The sequence below is a fragment of the Chionomys nivalis genome, chromosome 6 (assembly GCF_950005125.1).
Source record: "Chionomys nivalis chromosome 6, mChiNiv1.1, whole genome shotgun sequence".
Lineage (NCBI taxonomy): Eukaryota > Metazoa > Chordata > Mammalia > Rodentia > Cricetidae > Chionomys > Chionomys nivalis.
The window spans coordinates 4,581,291-4,607,120 of NC_080091.1; the positions used below are offsets into that span (position 1 = coordinate 4,581,291).

Below are 25,830 nucleotides of genomic sequence, written 5' to 3' on the forward strand. Positions count from 1 at the left end.
ATTGGCTACTAGTGCCAGGGCCTTCCCTCCTTGAAGGTTGGAGAATCTTGGCCATGGTCTAAGGTGGACCTAAGGTCCGTCTCCCCAAATGCTGGCTGAATGTCAATGTAATTTTCTTATTATTCCTTCCTTTAACAATGATGCTTTCGGTTACCAACCACCTGTGTCTCATGACAAATTATTATTGGATTAAAAAGGTGATTTGGGGCTGGAGAGATGGCTCAGAGGTTAAGAGCATTGCCTCTCTTCCTAGAGGTCCTGAGTTCAATTCCCAGCAACCACATGGTGGCTCACAACCATCTGTAATGGGGTCTGGTGTCCTCTTCTGGCCTGCAGGCATACACATAGATAGAATATTGTATACATAATAAATCAATAAATATTTTAAAAAAGGTGATTTAGAGTATATTCCAAATGAAAAATGCTTCAGATCTTCCCACTGGTGTGCTGTATGATTTTATTATGCTAAGACTTCAAAGGTTCAGAGTTTTAAGATTAATCAGGAGTTCTGGAGTTCTGATAAACTGCCAGTCACAGGCTCATTGTGCCAAACACAGCTGTCCAATGCGAAGGGACTCCAGCCAGCTGGAGCACAGCAGACTTGGCTCTGCCAGGCCTTGCCTTTCCCCATTCCCCCGGTAAGGCTCCTAAAGCTAGCCCCCAAGGTCTATTCCGTGTTTGCCTACTTCCTTCTCCTGCGGCTGACGACCATGGTCCAGCTATAAATGTATTGAAGTACAGCAATCAAAAGCCCCACTTTGATTCACCAAACTAACATGCCCAATCAAATATACCACCACACCCTAGCCCATTCTAACACAGACCTGCAAGGTCCCTCGCTGTTGCTGGCTGCCTGGATCGGAGAGCAGGAGAGCAGCAGAGCAGCCACTTTAACTTTCCTTCCCTGCTCAATACATGATCTCTGTGCAAACAGGTGTGTGTGTGTGGTTTGTGCCTAATCCGGGGTCTGAGAGAGAGCACCCCAATATGTGCATGTCCCTTCAGTGGTGGCGCATGTCTTTAATCCTAGCCCTTGGAGGCAGAAGCCAGTGGCTCTGAGTGGGTTCTAGGACAGCCAGGGACACACAGAGAAACCCTGTCTCAGAAGATCAAAAAGAAAAAGAAAGAAGAAAGAAAGGCAGGAAGGAAGGAAGGAAGGAAGGAAGAGGAAAAAAGAAAAAGAGAAAGGAAGAAAGAAAAGAAAAGAAAGAAAGAAAGAAAGAAAGAAAGAAAGAAAGAAAGAAAGAAAGAAGAAAAAGAGATCCCAGCACTTGGGAGGCAGAGGCAGGTGGATCTCTGAGTTCGAGGCCAGCCTGGTCTACAAGAGCTAGTTCCAGGACAGGCTCTAAAGCTACAGAGAAACCTGTCTCAAAAAAAAAAAAAAAAAAAAAAGGAAGAAAGAAAGGGAGAGAAAACTCTTCTGAGTTGCCCCCCTACAGGCCAGGGCTCCTTCCTGGCTGACAGAATCCTGCTGTGTTTGTGTGGTGGCAGGTGTTAGAATCTGCGCTCCAAATTGTAGTGGTAATGTCTGAGTCTGTGGAGGAAGAGAAGGCGGTGACTGGCCTGTGACCGCCAGGGCTTTGGTTCTGGGGACTGCTGTGAATCTGGCTGTCTCCTCTTGTGACAGGAATGGACCCTAACTGGCCAAGCTCTGGTTTTGTACTGTTCTGTTTTTTGAGAATGAACACATTTTTGCATCGTTAAAAAAATGTAAAAAAATGTTCCACAGCGTAAACACTGAAAGTAGCACACCTTAAACTAATATTCCACAGCACTCGGAGTTTGGCCCGCCTCAGTCCGGGCTCCTCGGGGCACAGGAGTACTCTAGCGTATAAGGACCACACTATTTGCCCTTGGGCTTCCCCAACCCCTGGCTGTTGATTCATGCTCCATTTTACTGTGGTTTTTTTTTTTTTGGTTTTTCCCTGTGTATAGTCCTGACTGTCCTAAAATGTGCTTTGCGGACCAGGCTGGCTTCAAACTCACAGAGATCCGCCTGCCTCTGCTTCCCGAGTGCTGGGGTTAAAGGTGTGCGCCACTAGCACCCGGCCTACAATGCCAACTTCTTTTTTTTTATTTTTTTATTTTCGAGACAGGGTTTCTCCATAGCTTTTTGGTTCCTGTCCTGGAACTAGCTCTTTTTTTTTTTTTTTTTTTTGGTTTTTCGAGGCAGGGTTTCTCTGTAGCTTTGGTGCCTGTCCCGGAACTAGCTCTTGTAGACCAGGCTGGCCTCGAACTCACAGAGATCCGCCTGCCTCTGCCTCCCGAGTGCTGGGATTAAAGGCGTGCTTCTAATTCGCAGGTCTTTGCTGGCGGATGTGTAGCTGCCATTGTAGTGTCGGGAAAGCAGGAGTTGGAAAGCTCTCGGGAGCTCAGGTTAGCTTGGGAAAAGAGGAGAAACCTGGTCTGGGCCAGCCTGGGCTACCTGAGTGCCTGTCTCCAGAATAACAAAGTAGTAAAAGCCAGACCTCAGTCTTGGTCCGGGAGCTAGTGGCTTCTCAGGATCTTCTAAGTGGCTTCTTGTGGTTGCCTCTGAACCCCAGGACTTCATTTCCTAATTGGTGAAATTAGGGCGAAGTTGGGGTTCTTGGGGAGAAGCAGATATTCCACCTGCAAGTCCCTCCCAGAGCAGGGGCTGGGCTCCTCCTCGGGTGGCAGCCTTCAGCCAGTGGGGCTGACCCAGTGCTAGGTCTCTGCAGTTCTGCCTTTTTCTCAGTTGACAGGGAGCTAGAACCTCCCAGCTACCCTGTGAGGGCGTGGACAATCTGAGCCTCTAGGTACTGGTCTTTCTAACTTCAAGATCCACGGGACAAACCTCTGGTGGCTGGAAGAGCCCGGGAATGGGGGCTGGGAGGAAACAGCTGACTTCCTGAGACCTTGGAGTCTCTCCAAGTGCCGGTGGCCTACTCCAAGGAGGACAAAGGGCTGGTTTAGGGATTAGAATCCTGGGGGTGGGGCGGACAAGCATGAGTCACGTGAGTCACACCGCTAAGTCTCCCCACACAGGGAGGACAAAGGACAAAGGGCTCGCAGTGCTGGGTTTAGAGGCCTGGGGCAAACTGTGAGGCATTTACTTTCTCGCCCAGGCCTTCAAGACCCTTGGCTTCTTTTCTTTGTGTAGGAACCTCTGAGGTCATACAGGGGTGGCTGACCTGAAACTTGCTTACTAGACCAGGCTGGCCTCTGCCTCCAAGGGTTGGGGTTGAGGGTGTGGCCACCATGCCGGTCTCCATGTTGTTTTGGGGGCATTTGACCGTTCTGACTTGGCCCCAGAGAGTACAGAAGCATCCACATGTACCTGCTCACGCGGTCTGCATGGAGCTCTTTGCGGTGTTCGCAGGGCAATCACGTTACTCAGAGCTCTCTTGCCACACCCCTCAAACCAATCTTCCCGTGAATCTGCACAGCCCTCCCTCGTTATCACAGGGGACAGGGTGGGGCTGTGAGTTCCAAGCTGGGGGCGGGGGGGGGGGGCGGCTGTGTCTGGGCTGAGGGCTCGTACTTGGCATGCTCCAGGCCCTGGGTTCCATCCCAGCACTGCATGGTGCTGTGTATCTGTCATCCCAGTGCTGAAGTGGAGGTGGAAGGGTCATGAGTAAGGCTGTCCCGGCTACACAGTGAGTTCGAGGGTGGCCTAGACTACGTGAGACCAGCTCTGAAAAAGGAGAAAAGAGAAATAGAGGTGGCACACACCCGCGATCCCAGCTCGCAGGGGTCTGAGAGAGGCGGGCCAGGAGATACATGAGGTCTGGGTTACATGAGACTTTCTCCAGTAGAAATGGAAGCTCTCGTAATCAACGGGGCTGTTTAGGGGGTGGCTTAGCCTCGCTTTGTGTTCCCAAGTGTTCCCCTCAGCGCCCCGGCTCCCTGCCCGCCGCAGGCAGCCTCGCGGATAACTGTCTGCAGCCCCCAACGCGCATCCGCGAGGACGCGGCTCCGTTTCCCCGTCTTTTCCGTCATCGAGTCTGCGCAGTTGCTGACAACAACAAACCCTCAAGCCCCGCCCCGCTTCCCATTGGCTGCAGGGGCCGCGCGTCTTTGGCGCACCCGGCCAATAAGAGACGTCAGTGGGCGTGGCCGAGGGCGGGCAAGTCAGCCTTGGCATCGCGCACATTGGTCGGCTGTGTGAGGGGAGGAGCTGTGGCTCCGGCCGCCGCGATGAGCTGGTGCCGACTGAGCCGCTTACTGAAGCCCGCGCTGCTGTGCGGGGCTCTGGCTGCTCCAGGCCTCGCAGGCACCATGGTGGGCACACCGGGGACCTGGGGGATGGCGGTCACAGCGGTTGTGTGAGCGATCTGGTGGGGACAGCGTCCGGGGTTGGGTCCCCGTGTCCAGGGTGGAGACCGGGGGTCGTGTTAGCTACACTAGGGGGTCCCCCGGTGAGAAGGCGGACTCCGGGAGGCTTTCCCCGGGCAGAAGGCGGTCAGGCCTTGGCGGGGGAGGTTCCTTGGGGGTGGGAACCGGTGTCGGGGTCACCATAGCGGGCTCTGACCTGGTCCCGCGCCCCGCCCGGCCTGGTGCGTCACAATCGGCGGCACCTTGGCTACCGGCTCTTTGTCCCCGCGCCGCCCTCGGGACTCCCAGTCGGGGGAGGCATGGGCCGCGCGGCCGCCGGCCACCCGGGACGCTGCCGGCAGCGTGGCGGGTCCCCGGGAGGCCGGCGACGGCGCAAACCTCGACCCCGAAATACTCGGAAGCGCCCGAGCCCCCGGAGGAGGAGGAAAGCTCGAGAGTGCCGCCGCAGGAGGGCGCGCCCTCGCGGGACGGATTCGGCGCCCCGGCCCTTCAATACCGGGCCGCTACTGCAGGACAGCAGCTGCGCCGAGCTCCTGGGCTCGGTGTGCGGCCAGGGGTACCCCTACCGTCCCCTCCCCTGGTAGCATCTTCTAGAGGCTCCACAGCTCCTTTCAGAACGCCCTCAAGGGGGCAGATGCACGGAAGCCGGAGGAGCCTTGGTCTTCCCCGCAGCCCAGTGCTCCTGTGTATTTTTTGTTGGTGGTGGTGTGGTACTCTGACCCTGGGAAACCTGGGGTAGGACACTCAGTCTCCCTGTTTTACAGTGCGCGTCCCGTGATGATTGGCGCTGTGCGCGCTCCATGCACGAATTCTCAGCCAAGGACATCGACGGGCACATGGTTTGCCTGGATAAGTACAAGTGGGTGCCTGGTTATGTGGGTGGTGCAAGACCGGTCTGAAAAAGTGACTCCCCTGACGGTGACCTCATTCCTATTTTTTCTCTCCCAGGGGTTTCGTTTGTATCGTCACCAACGTGGCCTCACAGTGAGGCAAAACCGACGTAAACTACACTCAGCTAGTCGATCTGCATGCCCGATATGCTGAGTGTGGTTTACGAATCCTGGCCTTCCCCTGCAACCAGTTCGGGAAGCAGGTGCGTAACGGTCCCAGGCAGTGCCCAGAGAGTCGGGGTGCTGTGTTAGTGTGTGTATCTGTCTCTCTTTCATCCACCTTACCACAGTCTATTGCTACCCGCAGGAACCAGGAAGTAATCAAGAAATCAAGGAGTTTGCAGCCGGCTACGATGTCAAGTTTGACATGTACAGCAAGATCTGTGTAAATGGGGACGATGCCCACCCACTGTGGAAATGGATGAAAGTCCAGCCCAAGGGCAGGGGCATGCTGGGAAAGTGAGTGGCCCTGGGGGAGTGGACAGGGTAGCCAGATGACTAGACCAGGATGGGAGCAGGCGCCAGCTTTTTGGTTTGTTTTGAGGCAGGGTCTCACTGTGTAGCTCTGGCTGGCCTGAAATTCACAGAGATCTATCTGCCTGCCCTGCCTCCAAAGTGCTGGGATTAAAAGTGTGCACCACCTGGCCCAGCTTCAGCTTTATTTGCATGCTATGTGTATGAATGCTTTGCCTGAGTGTATTTATGTGCACTACCGGGGTGTAGTGCATGCAGGGGCCAGAAGAGGGTGTTGTACCTCCGGAGCTGGAGCCAGAGGGCCGTGGTAGATTGTAGCCACTGTGGATGCTGTGGTTACAGTTCTCTTAACCACAGGCCTGTCTCCACCCACCTTCTCCCCATCCCAGATTATTTTCATTTTGTGTACGGGTGTTTTGTCTGCATGTATGTCTGTGTACTACATGCGTGCCTAACGCTCTCAGAGGTCAGAAGAGGGCCTGTGATTCTCTGGAAATGGAATTATAGACTTCTGTGAGCCACTATGTGATGTGGGTGCTGGGAATGTCACTCCTCTTCTTCAGGAGAACACTGTATTGGTCTCACTGTGTAGCCCTGGCTGGCCTGAAACCCACAGTGCTCCCTAGGCCGGCTGAACTCAGATCCGCTTGCCTCTGTCTCCTGAGTGTTGGGGTTAAAGGTGTGCACCCCATGTCCTAGTGGGTACCACTGCTAAGCCCTCTTTTTTCCCTCTCTCTCTTAACAGTGCCATCAAATGGAACTTTACCAAGGTAAGAGTGGCATACAGTGTGTGTGTGTGTGTGGGGGCAACTCCCCTGCACTCTGTCACCGCATTCTCTGTTCCACAGTTTCTCATCGATAAGAATGGCTGCGTGATGAAGCGCTATGGTCCCATGGAGGAGCCCCTGGTGATAGAGAAAGACCTGCCGTGCTATCTCTAGCCCTACAAGTGTGTGCCCCCACCGAGCCCCTCTGCCCTGTGACCCCTGGAGCCTTCTACCCCGGCACTCATGACGGCCTGCCTGCAAACCAGCTTGCTGGTGGGGCAGTCCTGAGGACCTGGCGTGCACCCGCCGGAGGAAGGTCCCGAGGCCTGTGGCCTGGGCTCGAGCTTTACCTTGGCTGCCTTGTGGGAATAAAATGTTGAAACACGTGTGTCCTCGGGTCAGGAATTGAGGAATTGAGGATTAGATGGCCGTGCCTGCGCCCCAGGACTCTGCAGGTTCAGAACTGGGTCAGCAGGTTTTAGTTCCCTAGTAATCCCTGAGGCTCTGCCCAGGCCAACAGGAAGGACCAGAGTATGGACAGGGCCCTAACATGTTAGGAGGCCTCTTGGGTCGAGGTCTGGGAAGCTGCTTTAGGGTTGCGTGCATGTGTGTAAGCTGTCCCGTGTTCTAGGCGGGGCGGTTGGAACTATCAGCAGTGGTTGAGCCAGAGCCTCAGGCAGGTCTGGAAGTCCCGCCCCTAGTAGCCCATGGCCCCTCTGCGTGGCTGTGGGCTTACAGTAGACGGCACCTGCCTCAGCCTTCCCTGCCTCCCTCACTGATTGAGGACCCCCAGCCCTATTGCAGCTGCTGCCAGGTGAATTCCATCTCTCCAGCTGGTCCCCCAGCCAACAAGAGGATAGGTTAGATGACTAGGGGGAGGGGCGCAGCTGCTCTGTGACCCTCGGGTCCCCCCTTTCCACTGACCTGCAGGCCACAGCACACTGGGAAGTAGGCAAAAGGCGCATATATTTTAAAAAAGATCTTTACATATATACACCAGAGTTCATTATAAATACATAGAAACCAGGGCCCGCTAGCTGCCCACGGATTCCGGGGCTGGGAAGTGGCGGGTAACAATAATTTAGGGAGGAGGGGATTGCATATATTAACGGGGTCTGCCCCGTGGAGTCCCCATAGACGGCGGGGCCTCAGCACCGGATTTCCTGAGTTACCAGCTCTCTGGGACCACCAAGCCCCACGGCCTTCAGGCTGGACGCGTGGAGCAGCGCAGGAGAGGCCCCGCACCCAGCTGGCGGGTAAGGCACTGCGGCCAGGTGCCCTCAGTAGTCGTGGGAACCTCTTTGCTCGCAGAGGAGCCGGTGTGGGCCTTGCTGCCCAGGACAGTTGTAATCCAGAGGCCATGGTGGCCGCCTACGAGTTCGGGAAGGGTGGGCTGAAGTGGATGACGCTCTGCCGCTCTGTACCCCCACCACCCATGCCCACCAGAGGCGCAGGGGTCTCGGTGGGCCCTGCGCGCAGAGAGCGGAGCATGTCCTCCAACACTTCCCTGAAATTGATGTCGCAGCCCTGGTGTGCCAGCTCTGTGGGGTTGGTTGCAGGGTCTCTTGCACCCAGCATCAGAGAACTGGGGTCTGGAGGCGGAAGCGAAGGGAAGGCAAAGCGTGGAGGTGGCGGGAAAGCTTCGGCCGGGGGACTGTAGGTCAAATCCAGCACCTCACCAGGACCGCAGGGAAGCGCGATGGCGCGTGGAGTGGGTGGGCGCGCGGCCAGCCCATGAGTGCTGCGGCGCTTCACCTCGGCATCCATCAGCCGCAGCTCCTGCAGTACGCGCGGAACGCAGCCCTCAGGAATCTTGATGCCTGCAGTAGTGAGGACACGCGGTCATATCCGCCTGGGGACGATACCTGGCGATCCTTTCTCTGGGGATCCCGTGCCCGCCGCCCCACTTACCCACTTGCTTCTTCTTGTCCTTGGTCTTGAGGCGCACGATCTGTAGGTAGCTGCTGCTGCTGACGTCCGCCATGACAGCGGCGATGCGGCCCCACACGCGCAGCAGCGCCCCGCACAGCATGTAGTGGTGGCGGAGGCGCAGGCCCTGGGCACAGCCCTTGCCCTCCTGTGCCAGTCGGCAGCGCTGGTTCCTGTACCAGGGGACCACCAGTCAGCTCGCAGGGTGCGCTTTCCCAGCCCACAAGGCCCAGGGACACTGGGCGCCCGGCCCCGCCTCCCGCCCCGGCCTCACCAGGTGGTGTGGCTGCAGTGTTCCAGCGACAGGGCATAGGTGCTCTCCCAGGGCTCCCGGGCCTCCTCCGCGGTGACCTGGAGATGCAGGCCCAAGTCAGCAGGGAAACTTAGGCTCAGGGGCTTCCCCACACATTCTCAGCTGCCACGGGAGGGTAGGGTGGTCCTTCCATACCCGGTGGAACCTGCGGCACAGGCTGTCCAGGGTCTCCAGCTGGCTCTGTCGGCCGATGTTCGGCTTGTAGACAGTGAAATACTCACCACGGTTCTGTTCCGCCAGGAGGCAGCTCATCTTGCTGCCTCGTACCTAGGGCCCAAGAGTCACCACGGTTGCCCACCAGGGTCTCTGGGTAGGTGGCTGACAGGGCACCTACCAGGAACGGGTCCACTCACCTTGTAGGAGAGGTAGAAACCATCATAGGGACCTTTCAGCTCCAGAGACCTGGTGAGCGCGTCTTCCCACTTCATGCCGCGGTCCACACTGATCTGCAGTGGCCAACGGGGTGTTAGCAGGTTCGGGGGCTGTAGCCATGGCTGGGACTGGGTGGCTCCCTGCTCACCTTATAGAAGACCACCTGCCCATCCTGTGGGTGCCCAGGTGCCAGGAACACCTGCTGGCTTTCTTCATGAATCTCATTGATGCCAGGGGCCAGGTCTGAGGAGAGGGTAGGTGGTCAGTGGCCAGGACAAGACAATCGATTCTCTGATATACCACAGAGGTGACCCCGTGAGTGCGCAGAGGGACCAAAAGCCTGGAGACCAGATGTCTTGTGGGTGTCAGGGAACCCTCTAGTCTAGGGTCCCTGGTGTCTTGTTCACAGCTGCCCAGAGGGAATGTGTCTGTTGCCAAGGACAGCTGTCTTTTTTTAAAAGTTTTATTTTCATTTTTAATTTGTGTCTGGGCATTTGTCTACACGTGTGTGCATGCCCACGGAGACCAGAAGAACGCATCAGATCCCCTGGAGCTAGAGTTACAGCAGTGGGGTGGGGTGGAACTACCTCTCCAGCTTCCCTGTTTGTTTACACTGAGACAGGCCTCAGTGGCTCAGGCTGGCCTTGAGGTCACTGTGCAGTGGGGAACCGCCTTTACCAGAGCTGGGTCGGCAGACGGAGCAGCAACAGGGACTCTGTCCAGTGAGCACAACATGCAGCTGGCATGTAGCCCAGGCTGGCTCTTAATGCAGCCGACACAAAAAACGAAATCTTTCAGAAAGAGTTGAGATTCCTTGTGCTGTAGTGGCACCGTGTGGGTCTCTAGCATGAGCTTCCCAGGTGATCACACTTACAATGACAGCAGTTTGGACCAATCTCTGGTCCTCGTCTGTAGCTTCTCAACGGTAGACTTCAAATATGCGATGTATTGGCCCTGGGTCCCATGACCTGACGGGAAGCTTACCCAGAATGCCCATGTCGTATCTGCCCTCCTTCTTGTCTATCTCGATGAGGTGGTCAAAGGTGTCAGAGAAATACTGGAACAGAGCATTCTGCTTGTGCACCTCCAGCCCCAGGATTCGGTTCAGGAACTTGGTAATGGAACAGTCTGCAGGCAGAGCTGAGTCTCAGGGCGCCTTCGGGCCCTCCCAGTGGCCCCCGCACCATCACCTTCCAGTATTCCCAGGACTCACCCTTCTCCACATCCAAGCAGCCAGTGCGCGACTCGCGGCCACCGATGCCCACAGAGAGCAGGCCCTGCTTCATGTCTGCGAGGGTAAACCAGCCACTGGTCTTGGATGCCAGGGGGAACCCTGCCAAGTTCTTTCCCTAGAAGCCCGCCCATGCACCCAGTCCCCAAATCCCGATGAAACCAGCCCCACTGTAGTCCGCATGCCTCCCAGAAAGGCTCACCACGGAAGAAGGCGGCATCCCCTCCCGGGTAGCCCTGGGGCAGGGGCACCCTGCTGTCCGTCTGGCCCAGGATGGTGGTGAGGACGCGGCTGAGAGCACGGGTGCCGTACTGTGGGGCAGGCGGTGTGAGTGGGGCCGGGGTAGAGTGACCTCCCCGCCGCAGCCCTCTACTTACCTTGTTCTCGAAGTTGTACTTGCTTAGGTCTCGGGACTCGGTGGCCCTGCGATCTCCGTGGGTCAGGGCACCCTGCCAGAGTGACCCAGGACCATTTGTGATTCAGGCTCCAGCATTTCCTGACTTTCCCCAGGTCCGCCCTCCGCCCCGCCCCATTTGCTCACCAGGCTCTCCAGCCGCTTGGCCACAATGGAGGCGAACCTGCGCTCCCCGGCCAGCTCCGAGATGAGGAAGACGTACTCGGGCGCTGAGACCTGGTTGGACCTGTGGGTGCGACCTGAGGACAAAGAGGCTCTAGTGACTGTGATGGGGGTCTCGGGGAAGGAACAACCCGGGACGGGGCTGGGGGCCTCACCAAACTGCTGAATGGCGCGGTCTGCGCTCCAAGGCAGTTCCAGGGTCATGTGTACCCGGCGTCGCTGGTTCTGGACCCGGCGGTCGGCTTGGAGGGAGACACCGGAGCTGGAGGCCTCAGAGATGATGGCCACAAGCTGGAGGTGGGGGTGCAATGGGACAGGGTGTTGGGGGCCTTCTCACTGTTCAGCTCTGGGTCCCCAGGGTCACACCCTTGCAGAGCTTTGCTGGGAGCACCCCAGGGCACCTGGGCCCCTCACTGCCCTGCACCAGGCCCCACCTTCTCGCCGCTCATAAAGCGCTGTTTCTCCCTGAGGTTCACATGGTCGATGGACAGGCCCTGTTCTGCTCTGGACTCAAAGACCACCGACCCGTCGGGCCTGGATACTACACGGCCTTTCCTGCCGGTCATCTGGTTGAGGAGAGAAAAAGGAGACCCCACAGCTATCAGTGTGGTGGCCCTGCTGGGCCCTGTGCAGGAACTTGGTTTCCAGTGTGGCCTCAGCCCATGAAGATTTCTGCCTTTGTCTTTCTTTGCTTTTTAGAAAATAATAATTATTTTATATATGTATATGTGTCTGTGTGGCACAGGTGTGCTGGTATCCTCAGGTCCACCCGAAGAGTGGGAAGGAGTGGGAAGCACTCTTATCTGCAGAGCCATCTCTCACCTCCCTCTGCAGTCAGGCTCCACCCCCGTCCCTGCGGTGGCTCACCTCAGCCACACACTCAGGACCCCCAAGCTGGTGGATGAGCTGGTCCAATGTGTTCACCGGCAGCTCCCGGCCCAGTGTGCGCACCTTGGCCAGCAGGCCTTGTTTCAGGCGTTCTACCCGGTCCAGGACACCAGGCCCCTGCTGGTCTCTCTGAAGTGGGTACAGGGGACCTGGAGAGGGAGGGAAGAGCGACAGTCAGTGAGGTCGCAGCAGGGGTGGGGTCAAGGGGACAGAGTCACCCTCCTGTGTCTGACAGCATGGCTTTGAGTCTCCCTTTCCCCATCCCCCGTGGGTGTATGCTGGGGAAAGGACCTCGTGTGGTTGTGTCTGCTGTGTGGAGCACGGCTGGACGATGGAGGCTCACCTCGGTCATCTGTGGGGAGCGTGGGGGCCTCCACGATGACCACATCGTCATCTAGCAGGGACTCTGGGGATGAATTGAAGTCGCTGTCCAGGCCAGCATCTGACTCTGTGCTGCTGCCGTCGCTGATGCGGATCACTCCTGATGCCTCCAGAGCCAGTCTGGGAGCCTTGGGGATGCGCCCCCGGGGCCGCCCTGCAGGAGGGGTGGGGAAGCTGAAGCAGGGGTAAAGCTGGAGTGCAGGGCAGGGAGCAGGAGGCACCGAGGGCGCTAATGAGGGAGGACTAAAGGCCTGACTTGGACGGGGCAGGTTTTCGTGTGCTCTTCCGGTGTCTTGTGTTCCCTCCAGGAAGATCCCAGCCCCACTTCTGGGAGGGCAAGGTGAACTGAGACATCATGGCCCCATCCTCAGCCCTGGCTGGCTTCATGGCTGAATTCCACTGGAGAGTGAGAGGCTCAGAGGCTGTCAAAGCCTGCTCGAGGGACAAGTTCAGGGACCTCCTCGCAGTGCTGTAGGCTGCCAGAGGGTAAGGGGCCTGTGGGTGTCCTAGGGACTCAGGAGTGGGAGAGCCTTGCACTGTCCTGTCCTTCATGCCGGGCTATGTGTCTGCAGGTAAATTACTTGGCTTCTCTGAGTCTGGCTTTGGGGATCTGTGAACTGGAAGGCAGGTGGCCTTGTGCTCTGACCTGTGTTTCTGGGCACAGTCCTGTCCTTACAATCAGCATGGACACAGCCAAGAAGCATAGCTGTGCAGCACGCAGAGGCTGCCCCATCTGCCAGTGAATGGGGCTGGAGCTGGGCTCTGCAATGATACAGGGGTCCCGAAGGCCTTGGCTAGTGGGGCTGGCTGGCTGGGTGGCCTGAGATTGGAGCCCACTGGGGTCTTGTCCCAGAACTTTGCTTCTCTAAGCACCCTGCAGGGACATGGCCAGTCCTGCCTACACCCTTGTACTGCCTTTGGTGACCATGTGCAAACTCTTAGAGGGATTGGTACTGGACACTAGAATGGGGACAATCCTCCAGCAGTGGGGAGTGGAGCACACAAAGCCAGGAGGAACCTGGTGGGCTCTTACTTTTCCTCTTTCCGCCTCCCCGGTCCCGCCTCCTCCGGGTGGAAGGGAAGTGCTTCTGAATGAGCGATAGGAAGACGCCTCTGCGGAGGAGAAGAGTGCTCAGCACAGCTGCCACAGCATGTGCCTCAGGGAGAGGGGTGGTGACAATGGGACACACTGGTCCCAGGCTGGAACCCCTGTGTGGGATTGGCAGGGGGAAGCTTCCCTAGGGTGGACTGAGGTGACTTCTGTCAGCCTGTGAGGGCACAACAGGCCAGACTTGAGAAGCCCATTATACTGTGTTAAAATGGTACTACCTGTGTGGGGGCAGATGTCCAAAAGTCTCCTGTTGAGACCCCAGCATCTCAGTGATGCGCCCTTCAGACCCAAGGGCCACCCTCAAGATTCCTGTCTGGTCCTGCCCCTCCTGGCTTTCCACAGTTGCTGAGGGCCAAGGGGTAGCAATAGGCCATGCAAGGTGACACACCAGGGAGTCCCCATCCAAGGCTGCCCTGGTGCCTGTTGTGTCCCCATGACTTTCGCCACTCACTCTGCAGCTGAGACAAAGCAGTCCAGGCGCCCTTCATTCTCATCCAGCACCTCGCGGGTCCGCGCTTCTCCTGTGGACTGCAGACCGATGACCACACACTGCGGGGATGGAGTGTCTGAGCCAGCTCCAGGGTGACTAGTATCTTATCAAGTTCCCCAGGCCCTGCCTAGCCTCCGGGTACCCCACCAACCAACTATGAGGGGAGGTGGCAGCTATCAGGGTCACGGCCTCAAGGCTGACCTTGGCACTCACCTTGTCCTGGCTCAGCTCCTGCTGGGCCAGCTCCACCAGCCGCTGCACCTTAGCTGCAATGCACAGGTACTTGAAGAAGCGCTGGTGCGCTGACCAGAACTGACCCCACAGGGACTTGCGAGACTCCAGGCCGATCCAGTCAGCCGCCTGCTGGAACACGCTCAAGGCCTCAGCCCACTGCAAGAGCAAAGCCTGTGCTAAGCCTGCCAGCTGCCTTAGGCGGGGGCTCCAGGGGCTGGTGGGGTGAGGGGCAGTAAGGGCAGCAACCAAAACCGCACAGTGAGAATGTCACACTGCCAGGGCCCAGGGCAGGGGCGAGCAGGTTCAAAACACAGGCTCACATACAAGGCTGTCGGGTTGTGCAAAGGCTGTGTTGTTATTTGACTAAGAATCTTATATAGTTGACAGCGGTGGAGGTGCACATCTTTAATCGCAGCACTCCGGCGGCAGAGGCAGGGGGATCTCTGAGTTTGAGATCAGCCTGGTCTACAGAGTGAGTTCCAAAATAGTTAGGGATACATAGAGAAACCCTGTCTAGAAAACCAACCAACCAAAGAAACAAACAAACAAATAGAATCTGATGTAGTCCAGGCTGGCCCTAATCCCCTTGCTTCAGCCTCCTGAACATTGAGACTTAAAATACTACGTCTGACTTAAAAGTCTCCTTGGGGCAGGGGCTGCTGGAGGCCGCAGGAGGCCGCAGGAGGCCGCAGGAGGCTGCAGGAGGCAGGGTTTCGTGTATCCTAGGGTGGCTTTGAGCTGGATATGCAGTCAACAATGACTTCATTTCTGATCCTCCTGCCTCTGCCTCCCAAGTGCTGGGATGATAGGCCTGCACCCCATACCTAGGTTTCAGAGTTTCTACAGGGCAGGGGAGCTCAAGGCCGCCTGGGCACCATGAGCACCACGTCCAGCCATCTCTGCCAGGCCCTGAGCAGGGTCTCCGCCTCCACACACTCCCTGCTAGGGGTCCCACTTGTCTCATGATGGGACAGTGCTGGGCCTGAAGAATCGAGAATGTTCACGGGAGGCCATGGGGACAGGCACCATAGATGCCCGCTGATTCCCAAAGGGCTATTCTCAGCATGGCTCTGCCAGGACCACGCATTTTGGCCTTTTGTTTTGTTATGTTTTGAGACAAGGTTTTCCTATGTAGCCCAGGCCTCCTGAGTGCATGGTGGACAGCAGTGTGCCACCACACAGGTCAAGCCTTGCATACACTGGACACGCTGGGGATGACGGCACATGCCTGTCACACCAGTACGTGGAGAGCAGAGGGAGGAGGGTCCAGGGTTGAGGACCTGTTGCTGAGACAGTGTGGGAACAAGAATCTGTCCATACAGAGCCCATGGAGGTGGGACATGGTCACTGGCTCCATGTCATCATCTAGTGCAACATCCCCTAGGCTGTGGAGGCAGGTCTGCCAATGCCACAGTATCATAATGGTAAATCCCTCATGAAAAGTCAGGGATTCTGGTACATTCCTCTTAGTATAGCACACTGGTGGCTGAGGCAGGAGGATTGCCAGAAATTTGAATCCAGCTGAGCTATAGTGAGAAAGGATAGTATCAGAAATAAAAGTAAAAGTGATGGGGCTGCAGATGAAGAGATGGCTCAGTGGTTAAGAGCACTGGCTGTTCTTCCAGAGGATCCAGGTTCAATTCCCAGCACCCACACGGCAGCTCACACCTGTCTGTAACTCCGTTCAAGGAGAGCTGATGCCCTCACACAGACATGCAGGCAAAATGCCAAATACACACAAAAATCATGAAAGAAAGAAAGAAAGAAAGAAAGAAAGAAAGAAAGAAAGAAAGAAAGAAAGAAAATAAGCCTGGCAGTGTTGGCGCATGCCTTTATTCCTAGCACTTGGGAGGCAGAGATAAGCAGATTTCCATGAGTTCGAGGCCAGCCTGCTCTACAGAGATATAGGACAACCAGGGCTACACAGAGAAACCCTGTCTCGAAAAATAAACAAAAGTAAAGTGAATAAAACTAAAGAGCTAGAGCAGTGCAGGCACGGGCCAGAGGGCCCGGGGAGAGCAGTGCAGGTGCAGGCCAGAGGGCCCGGGGAGAGCAGTGCAGGCGCAGGCCAGAGGGCCCGGGGAGAGCAGTGTAGGCGCGGGCCAGAGGGCCCGGGGAGAGCAGTGCAGGCGCGGGCTCTGGAAAGCACCGGCTCCACTATAGAAACCACATCTACGGGATGGCGCAACTGTGCAACACAGATCAGGAGGAGGAGCAGGGTCCCTGTTTACCCCAGCTTACCAGCCGGGCTGCCCGATTATAGACCTGCTCGAAGGCGGGGGACAGCGGGATCTCCTCGATGCGGAACGTAACCCCGGAAAAGCTGAGCTGGCGTGCGATGTACATGCCACTGACCTTCATGTCCATGGCCACGATCTCCATGGCACCCACTCCCCTGCAGACAGATGAGCAGAGGGTAGAACACAGTACATGGCAAAGGCCCTGTGGCCATGAGAAAGACACAAGGCTGGACAGACTTGTATGGCCAGAGGGGAGCATGGCAGAGGACTTAGGAGAAGGGTTCATCTTTCTGAGAGGGCAGGAGGAAGAGACAGGATGGCATGTGTGCATCAAGGGCCCTCAGGATTCCTGGCAGGGACAGCCATCCCCACAAGCAGAGCAGGGCTCACCTCTTTTCAATGGCGTGCAAGAACTCCTCGAAGGTCCGGAAGGGTGTGCCCTCGCCCCAGATGCCCAGGCGACTCATGTAGATCATGTTGCGGGGCTCGGAAGCACCTAGGGGTTGGTTGGAAGCAGGGAGCCGAGTGAGGTACAGTGTCATAACCCCAGGGAGGTGGGGAGGCCAAGGGAAGAGAACTGAAGTCCTAGGGAACGTGTTCAGGGATACCCTCAAGGTCAGGCAGAAGGTGGCATGGAGACAGGAAGCTCCATATTTGCCCCAGGTGCCACCAAGCAGAAAAGGTACAGATCGAAGTTCTGTGCACAGCTGGCAGGACGCCCCCATTCCTGTGTAGGTGTACCAGAGGCCACATATGTGATGGAGCTTGCCCACCCAGCTCAGCTGCTGCCCCCGTCCCACCTGTGGCGCTGGCATACACCACTCTGGCCTGGGGCAGCTTGCTTTGTAGGTCTAGCACGGCCTTGCCCATCTTGGTGGAACTGGCATTCTTGGCTTTGTGGCACTCGTCAAACACGATCTGGGATATGCTGGGTTAAGGAATGGTCCAGAAGGATGGAAGGTGTTCTGTCGGTAGGTGTTAAAGGGCACTGGGAGTGGGGCAATGACAGCCTATGGAGGCGTGCTTGCTCAGCAGGCAGGAAGCTGAGTTCCATCCTCAGCACTACATAATTCAGGCCTAGCGGTGCCTGCCTGCCACAGCAGCCCCTGCTGAGGGAGACCCTGCCTAAAATACAACAGTGCGCCAAGGAGACATGGCTTAGCAGAGCACACGGTAACCATAGCACCAAGGAAAGAACACACTGGGTAGAAGCTCTTGCCACAGCAAGCTCAGGGCCACCACTCCTGGTACATCCCCGCAGGGCCAGCGGCATTCACCACGGGCATACACTGTGTCCTGGGTCCTGTGGGCTGCCCACATGGAGGAGCCCCAGCATGCGCAAGCTCTGTTCATCAGTCAGTGGCTCCAACACTATATATAGGGAGTCTGGTTGCCTACAGGCTTGCTAGGATCAGATCAGGAGGAGTATAGAGGAAGGACAGTTTGCAGGTTCTACCCTATGCTCAGCCCTGATATCAGAACAGTTTTGAAAGGGCTGTGCATCTGAGGTGAAGATGCAGGCCTACTTGAACGGGGAGCTCACAACCATAGGTCAGTGCGTGCCAAGACCTCAGTGTTGCCTTGGTCCCTCCATTGCTCTCTGCTCCCAGGCTGAGCTGCTCTAGCCCCTTGGCTCTGCCCTTCTCCGTGCCCATCCATCCACTGGCTGCAGGATACCACACCATCAAAGGCCTCGCCGCACCACTGCAGGATCTGGCGGAGGCGTGTGCGATGCTGCCCACCTGCCTGGCTTTCTCCAATCAGGGCAGAGTAGGTGGCAAAGAGGACACCCTCTGAGGTATTGTTGTCACCGTACTTGATCTGTGGACACAGGTTCAGATGTGGGGGTACGTGCAGGGACCCCTCTACTCTAGTTTCTTCCTTAATAAAGGTCATCATGACCTCCCTACCTTGCTCAATGCGTGCACCGCGATGCCTGGCGCCTCAATGTCTCTCAGGTCCCGCTCCGCATCATACTTGAGGTCATTGGAGGCACTGAACCTGGGGGAGAGACCTGGTCAGACCAATGCTGCCTGTCTCGTGTTATCCCACCCACCCGGGACACCAGGCCAGGCAGGAACTCACCACAGAGCTTTCTTCCGGCCCCGCAGGTAATTCTCCACTATGATGCCAGCCACTGTGCGGCCCTTGCCCACGCCGGCTCCATCCCCAATCAGGAACCCAGCGCGCTGCCCACTGGGCAGTAGGACCTCATGTTGCTGTGGGTGAGCAGAGGTGAGTCAGGCCTGGGGTGCAGGTGGCTTCCTTATGAGCCTGGAAGGGGTTGGGGGGGCTGGCACCTGGCAGGCGTAGGTGATAGCTTCCAGCTGTAGAGCAGATAGGGTCCCGTTGTCTGAGGTGGGTAGTGCCAGGGTGTAGGTGATGTCTGGGGGAGGAACACTGGACAGTGTACTGGTCTCCACTACACGATCTGGATGCTGTTTCCCAATCTTGGCTGGTGAGGGGACAGAGGGCAGAGTTGGCGCAGAATAAATAAATAGGGTAGAAGTAGCCGGCAGGATGCCAGGTGTCCACTCTGCACACACGACTCTGTCCTGACGCCCGCACTATGGACCAGGGGTGCACTCTGCACACACGACTCTGTCCTGACGCCCGCACTATGGACTGGGTGTGCACTGTGCACACACGACTCTGTCCTGCCGCCCACACTATGGACTGGGTGTGCACACACGACTCTGTCCTGCCGCCGGCACTATGGACTGGGAGGCCCACGAGCCCTCGGGCTCACACAGCTGTCTTCCTGGAAGCGTCTCTGTCCTGTCCCTGGCTGGACTTACACTTGGACGGTACGTAGTCGGCATAGGTCTCAGCGTGGCCCAGTTCTTCTGCCTCCTCTTCCTCCTCTCCCTCCTCCTCCTCCTCAGGCTGGCTGTGTGACTGCAAGGTGTGACATTTCAGGATCTGTCCTAACTTGTAGTGACCCAGCTTTCCCCAGGGCAGCAGCCATGCTGCACAGAGTGGGCCACGCACAGTGCTGTGGAGGGAGGTGGCTCCGCCTTTACCCCTAAGTGGGGCTTCAGATTTCCAACTGCAAAACACTGGAGATGCCTTTAGAGCCTCTCTCTAGATCCCCAGGAGATACCCCAATTTACCTGGTAGCTGACGAGAAGAGGGGTGCTGGAGAGGGGGGTCGCTGGATCTTCAAGAGCCGAGAATGGCCCATTAGGCAGTAACAGCTGTAGGGGACAGGAGGGGAGGATGTGAGCCATGCCTCCTAAGCCAGTACCTGTATCCTTAGGTAACACTGCTCATTCTCAGGGGCCAACCCCACCCCCAACCTGGGAAGAGGCAGATCCTGGTAGGACAGGCTGAGGACAGATTGTGCCCCTGGGGCATGTGGGGGACCATGAGGCAGTAGCCTCTGGGTCAAGGAGAAGCAGACAAAAGGCAGACAAACATCCCAGAGTGCAGACTCCCTTGGGAGGGCCTGTCCATCTAGTGGCTGAGGAGCGAGCGGTTGCAAAAGCTCCTCAATGTCCCCAATACTGTGATCATACTCCAAATATCACAAGCCAGAGTCCTTTACAGGAGAGATGGATAGCCCTGAGCCTCATCATAGTGACCTGGGGCAGGACACCGTAGCCACAAGTGTCAAAGGGTCAAGATAGACAAATGGTGTGGCCTGGCCACAGAGTTGAGTCTGTAGCCATCATAGGGACGTGGCTTTTCTTTGCAAACGGATTCTCAATTCCCCAATCTAAATATAAGGATAGATTTTAAAGACTTTTTTTTTTTTTTTGGTTTTTTTAGAGACAGGGTTTCTCTGTAGCTTTGGAGCCTGTCCTGGAACTCCCTCAGTAGATCCAGGCTGGCCTTGAATTCACAAAGATCCGCCTGCCTCTGCCTCCCAAATGCTGGGATTAAAGGCGTGCGCCACCACCGCCCCGGCTAAAGACTTATTTGTTTATTTATTTATTTATTGGTTTTTCCAGGCAGGGTTTCTCTGTAGCTTTGGAGCCTGTCCTGGAACTAGCTCTTGTAGACCAGGCTGGTCTCGAACTCACAGAGATCTGCCTGCCTCTGCCTCCCAAGTGCTGGGATTAAAGACTTATTTATTTCATGTGTATGGGTGCTTGCTTTCCATACATGCACGTGAGTGCATTGTGTGTATGCAGGCCTGTGGAGGCCAGAAGGTGCCAGCACCCCTGAAATTGGAGTTACAGCCGTGATCCATCACGTAGATGCTGGGAATAAAGCCCGTAATGATAGCAGTCCCCTTTGTTTGGCTGGTTTTTTAAAATAAAGGCATTTAGTCCAGGCTGGCCTCAAACTTCCCATGTAGCCAAGGACCCTAAAATCCCAATCCTCCTGAGGGCTGAGGTTACAGGGACAGCAGCACACCTGGTTCATGTGGTCGGATGGACCCCAGGCTTTGGACAGGCCAGGGGAGCGCTCTGCACTGACTGGCAGAGCAGGGACCGACTGCTCAGTGATGGCCCTACTGGCCCCTGCTCCTGATGGCAGGCGACCTTCAGCCCTGGCCTCAGCATCCTTGAGGGAGGACAGGAGTCTCTGGGGCACCACAGGGACACTCACTGTCACATGTCCCCTGCTCTGCTGGGAACAAAGCCAGGGGTGTGGAAAGCCAGCGGAAGCTCGGGAAGGTTACAAGTCCACACTCAGCCCTCCTGCCTTCTTCTACTTCTTTTTTTTTTTTTTCTTTCTTAAATTAACAAAAACCCAAGCAGACTGGTGGAGGTTCCTGGAAGGCTGAGTCATGTTCCGGCCTGCTGGGCTGGGGCAGTGCTGGGTGTTAGGTTTCAGATAGGGGCTTGGTCCACAGCCGCCTGAGGCCCTGGGCGGGGTGGGCAGTACCCTGTGGCCTTGATCTCAGAAGGGAAAGGCCGCTGCTGCAGCCCCTCACAGCAGGGGGGCAGCACACAGGGGCTGCCTGTCCTTATGGCCCCTGCCAACTACACAATTGGCCTTCACCTCAGAGCTGCATGGAGGACTCCCATCTGGGAACTCCTGGGAACATCCCTAACCTACACTCTCAGTCTACAAGTTTCCATTTGGAAGATCCCAGGAAGGCCTAGACTGGGGTTCCCTTGTATCATTAGAATTAGGAACCAGGTCAAGCTCAGTGAGGTTCCATCTATGCCAAGGACCCCCCAAGTTGGAATGACCATACATGCCATTAGTGTCCTCTGGGGGCCCGAGCCTTCTGGGTCAGTGTTCTGCACACCCTGCAGCCGGGGCACCCCAGTCACGTGCCTGCTGAGTTCTGGAGCCCTGTCTAAGTGGAAACCCATCCACAGTGTGTAGAGCGGGAGAGAAGGTCAGTCCCAGAAGCCAGGATGCCCTGGGAGACACTGTCTGGGGTCTCATGTGTCAGGGAGTCATCAGCTAACTGTCTCCTCGTCCTGAACACGAGGCCAGGTGCTCTCTGTGAGGCACCCTGGACTTTGCCGGGATCTTAGCAGGGTCACTGACTGTACCCGCGCAGGCCAGGAGCAGCCCCTCGCGGTCACATCTGTCTTCATCCACACCTCTGGGGTCCACCGAGGGCAGAGTTCTTGGGGTGAGAATTGGTAACCTAAATTGCCTTTGGAGTCAGACACACTGGCTGAGGTAGGTGGATCAGGAGTTCAAGGTCAGCCTTGGCAGAGTTGAGAGCAGCCCAGGCTGTGTGAGACTCCAGCTCAGTAACTAACAGACACCAAAGAAAAATAAACTTATACAGCTTTGTGTCTCTCTTGGCTGCACCTGTTTCCAGCAGACACACATCTGAGACCCAGTGGGGTCATCTGGGGACACTGGATATGTAGCGGGCCTCTAGGCTGTGAAGATTGTTCCTCCAGCCTCTGGGGTACAGCGCCCCTTATAACCCAGGCCCAAGGAGGACACAGGTCACAGCCCTCCCTGCTCCACCCATGTCACCAGAGTGGCTCTGGAGGTGCTGCCCTGGCCCTGCTGACCTTGCCAGGGGTGGCTGAGGTGGTGCTGACGTCCCAGATGGTGGACACCTCATTGAGGCTGTCGACATGCATGCAGTCAGGCGTGTCAGGGATGTCTGACAGGGAATCCACAGAAGACGAGAAGATGGAGGCATTGGAGAGGTCCTCGAGGCATGAGGGGTCCTAGGAGAAGGCATGGGTGAGGCAGTAGCTGGTATGGGCCCTCAGGCAAGCGACAAGACAATGTAGCCTGCCACCCAGTGGAGTATGCAAGCCGCGAACAGCAGTGAAGTCCCACACAGCACAACACGGAGGGACTGTGAAGACATGGCACTCAGTGAGAACCCAGTGGTGACAAATGGATTCAAGGTCCAGGGCTGGGACGAGTGCAGTGATGGCTAACAGGGATGGGGGTTTCGTCTGATGGGATGGAATGTTCTAGAAGTCATTAAATACACACACTTCACATGAGTGAGCTAAATGGAATACGGATCAAACCCAATAAGCTTAGGTTTGTTTGCTCTGGCCTCAAACTCATAGTAATCTTCCCTCAGCCTCCCAAGATGACAGGTGTGAGCCACCATCTCCACCTAGAGACCCTGAAAGCACTCTGCAGGTTGGGGGTCTCCATGCCCCTCCCACCTCTCCAGCTTTACAGACAAGGGATTGAGGCCAGGGTGAGAATCCTGAAGGCCGGGCTTGGGCAGAACTACCCTGCCCCCCTGAGCCCTGTGGCAGGTGACATCTGCCCCGAGGCATTAGGACCTCACCAGACAGAGCCCCTCACACACCCTGACTCTGGGGTCTTGACAGTGAGCACTCCCAGGGTGCACAGCAGGCTCTCTGGGCCACTGTCTGCAACAGAGGTGTGCCCAGAGAATGCCAGGGAGATGAGGCTGTGCCGGGTGGAAGTCTTGGTCCTAGGGTGGGTCCTGAGTAACAACTACCCACCTTCTCCATTGGTACGGGGATAGCTGCCAGTGCCAGCCCCTTAGTTGAGGCAGGCCAGGGCCATCTGGTTTTATCCAGGGAAGGGGAGGTATGTGTGGGTACCTGGCAGCTTCCTGCAGAAACCTGCATGAACTTGGGTTGCTATGGGGTTGGGCTTCATAGCCCCCACCTCCCAGGGCCCTGTGACCCCAATGAAGAGGTGGCAGCCTGCATTTAGGGACAGGAAAGTGCACCATGGGCTCTCGAGACCCAGTTGGTTCTCCATCATGTGCTGGGAGCAGGCTCAGACAGACAGCCACAGCCTGAGCCCTGTGCCACCTCCCTGTCCCCAGCACAGCGCCCAGTCTAAACCCTGGGTTTAGATGGGGCAGCACAGCACAGCTCTGAAACATGTGGTCTCCAGTATGGCGAGAACAAGGAAGGAGGCAGAGGAGTCAGAAGAAGTCCTCAGGCATTGGGGCTGTATGTCTCAGGGCTCCCTAGAACACACCAGGGCGCCCAACACCCTCCCCACACACAGCCCTAGCATGTCAGTAGATTATAAGGGTCTGGTGAAAGCAAGGTTCAGCAAAGCCATTGGTAAGAAGCAACTCAGGCCCGTTCTGTCCCCATCTTCCCTGGGATGATCTCTGGAGATGTGGCTGGAGGAGGCAAACCCTGTCCCTTTCACAGTGGCCTCAACCCAAGATGGGGACAGTGTCAATTAAGGCTGGCCCAGGGAGGCAGATTGAGAGGGTAGGATGGCTTATGTCCCGAGGCATCACAGGACAGAGAAAGGAAGTGAGGGGAAACTGAGGCACTCTACACGGCAGGCCATTGTGGTGTCAGCAGAAAGCCCCTCATTCAGTGTGATGCGCATGACACAGGGACAGAAAGTGAGGGCTGTGAGGAGCGTCGCACCATCCCGGAACCCTAACTTTCTAAGCCAGTCTCACACTGCCCCTGCTGACCTCAGACCCCCCCCCCCCGCCCCGGTCCTCCAGTGCTGGCGTGGCAGAAGAGCACTCACCTGGCACCTTCAATGCCAGTCTAAAACTTCGCCAGCAAAGCCAGTGCAGCGAAGGGCAAACAACCTGATGCGACCTCCCTTAGGACCAGGGTTTCCAGGGGTCCAGGCCCTGCTCACGTGTGAGTGCAGACCTCCAGGATACTAACTAATCACAGACCCACACTGGCGAGCCCCCCCACCCACTGGAAATGTCCTGGGCTTCCCCTGCAGGATAATCTGAGGATGGGGTTCCCAGCGAGGTCCCTCTAAAGTCTATACCATGTAGTTCCTCCCTGTTGGGTCTCTATTGGGTGGCACAAATGAGGAGGCTAGGAGGGTCCCCACTGTGGTTACTGGCTGCAGCATCTGATGGCCTGCTAGGGGGAGGGGAACTGGCAGGAGCAAGCCCTAGCTAGACCCTCCTAGGCCACTCAGAGGTCAGACAGCAGACAGCTCCCAAGCCCAGGAGGGACCCTCCCTCGGTCGGAAACACAGAAACCCCCCACCCCTTCTGGACTGGGAGACCAGAGGAAAGATGGGCTCCTGGCTCTACCTACCCCACAAGACCTGGCTGAGACTGAGCTCTGCCCTAGTCCAGGAAGAGGTGTTGACAAAGATCCCACAGGGGCTGAGAACATCCTCGACTCCCTTCCCCAGTCACCCCCGTGCTGGCTACTGCTCTAAAATTCTGGCACATTCACTGTGACTCGCCAAGGAGAGTACAGCGTGGGCAGGGCTGGGGGCGTCCTGCCCTGGTTCTGCCACCTGTGGGAGCTCAGGGGCGCACAGCTGGCTCTGGGTGGCCCTGCTGGTCCCTGGCTGGTTACCTTGTTGAGCGCGGCGAACTGCAGCCAGAAGCGCAGCTGCGACATGGTCGGGGTGTGGGGCGCTGAGCAGTGGCCGCCGTGTCCCCCTGGAAGAGCTGCCGGGGAGCACCAGCCTCATGACCACGGTGGCCGCAGGCTCAGCAGCTCTGTCGGGCTGGAGGCAGCAGTGATCCTGCCGGCCCCATTTGCATGAGGGTTAGTCACCGGCTCCCGACTTCCCCTAAGGCTGGGCTGAGTTTCAGGAAATGATGCCTGCCTGGTAAGTCAGGGCAGTTACTGGCAGAGTGCGGAGAATTACTGTAGGGGGCGGACCGGCCCAGAAGGGCTGTCAACAAAGGCGCACCCTGCCGGGCCCAGCTCCTGGTCTGGTCCTATTCTCCTGGGGCATTCAACTGGGGTTAGAGGACAAAGCCTCAGTTTCCCCAGAACTACTGAAGCACTAGACTCTGTCTGTGACCCTCCTCCCCAAGGATAAAAGGAATGAGGGGCTGGAGGGGGAGCACTGTGAGAAGTTGGGCTAGGAGAACTGAGGCCAAGGCACCCCTCTATTCTATTCCTCCCTTAAGCTAAGCGGAGCCTCCCCAGCCCTTCATCAAACCGCATCCTTATCCTCAAGCTTCCTCAGCCTGGGCCACAGTCGTTCATTCCTGCTGTTCATTCCTGAAGAAGCTGGGAGTCACAGTGGTGTGATTCCCCCATGGGGCTACAGTCATTTACAGCTGCCCCTGGGGACTGTGGCCTTTCCTGTTGGAAGATGAGGTACCCCAGAAGAGGGGTCAGAGCTCCTGGGAAGAAGGCTGAGGAGCCCAGCAAGCAGGGTCCCATGCAGGGACAAGAGCCCTGGCCATCCTGTCAGGACCATGGGACTACAGGTCCTCCTAGGTTCTCACTCCCTTGGTCACCCAGGACAAAGGCCCCAGAAGCAGCAGACAAAGTAGACTCATGTTCCTGGC

At 56.9% G+C, this 25,830-nt stretch overlaps 2 protein-coding genes across 6 annotated transcripts in view; one reads left to right on the forward strand and one right to left on the reverse strand.

Annotated features, from left to right (window-relative positions):
• Positions 1-4,111: 4,111 nt before the first annotated feature.
• Gpx4 (glutathione peroxidase 4) lies at positions 4,112-6,834 on the forward strand. Of its 2 annotated transcripts, none has more exons than XM_057772105.1 (6): positions 4,112-4,242; positions 5,061-5,155; positions 5,245-5,389; positions 5,494-5,645; positions 6,406-6,430; positions 6,509-6,832. In XM_057772105.1, the coding sequence occupies exons 1-6, from the start codon at positions 4,159-4,161 to the stop codon at positions 6,599-6,601; spliced, it is 594 nt and encodes a 197-aa protein (XP_057628088.1). In that variant the 5' UTR covers positions 4,112-4,158; the 3' UTR covers positions 6,602-6,832. The 2 variants fall into 2 exon arrangements, with proteins under 2 accessions (XP_057628088.1, XP_057628089.1); XM_057772106.1 differs by lacking the exon at positions 4,112-4,242 and adding an exon at positions 4,364-4,838 and having other exon boundaries at positions 6,509-6,834.
• A 561-nt stretch (positions 6,835-7,395) lies between these two features.
• The window catches only part of Sbno2 (strawberry notch homolog 2), a 42,731-nt gene continuing 24,296 nt past the window's right edge, over positions 7,396-25,830 (reverse strand). For 3 of the 4 annotated variants that reach the window (XM_057771560.1, XM_057771561.1, XM_057771563.1), the window contains 28 exons: positions 22,133-22,294; positions 19,307-19,390; positions 18,992-19,091; positions 18,494-18,648; positions 18,279-18,412; positions 18,104-18,194; positions 17,871-18,014; positions 16,994-17,111; positions 16,584-16,689; positions 16,195-16,348; positions 13,933-14,109; positions 13,681-13,778; positions 13,152-13,231; positions 12,081-12,272; positions 11,717-11,886; positions 11,284-11,415; positions 11,005-11,140; positions 10,814-10,926; positions 10,650-10,721; positions 10,475-10,583; positions 10,255-10,329; positions 10,026-10,169; positions 9,190-9,284; positions 9,023-9,115; positions 8,805-8,936; positions 8,631-8,707; positions 8,339-8,529; positions 7,396-8,247 (listed from right to left, as the gene is read on the reverse strand). In XM_057771560.1, coding sequence (XP_057627543.1) covers positions 7,799-8,247; positions 8,339-8,529; positions 8,631-8,707; positions 8,805-8,936; positions 9,023-9,115; positions 9,190-9,284; positions 10,026-10,169; positions 10,255-10,329; positions 10,475-10,583; positions 10,650-10,721; positions 10,814-10,926; positions 11,005-11,140; positions 11,284-11,415; positions 11,717-11,886; positions 12,081-12,272; positions 13,152-13,231; positions 13,681-13,778; positions 13,933-14,109; positions 16,195-16,348; positions 16,584-16,689; positions 16,994-17,111; positions 17,871-18,014; positions 18,104-18,194; positions 18,279-18,412; positions 18,494-18,648; positions 18,992-19,091; positions 19,307-19,390; positions 22,133-22,294 — 3,783 coding nt within the window. In that variant the 3' untranslated portion in view covers positions 7,396-7,798. Of the gene's footprint in view, positions 8,248-8,338; positions 8,530-8,630; positions 8,708-8,804; positions 8,937-9,022; positions 9,116-9,189; positions 9,285-10,025; positions 10,170-10,254; positions 10,330-10,474; positions 10,584-10,649; positions 10,722-10,813; positions 10,927-11,004; positions 11,141-11,283; positions 11,416-11,716; positions 11,887-12,080; positions 12,273-13,151; positions 13,232-13,680; positions 13,779-13,932; positions 14,110-16,194; positions 16,349-16,583; positions 16,690-16,993; positions 17,112-17,870; positions 18,015-18,103; positions 18,195-18,278; positions 18,413-18,493; positions 18,649-18,991; positions 19,092-19,306; positions 19,391-22,132; positions 22,295-24,877; positions 25,516-25,830 lie in introns of those variants that run through there. The other variant, XM_057771562.1, reaches the window with a different exon arrangement.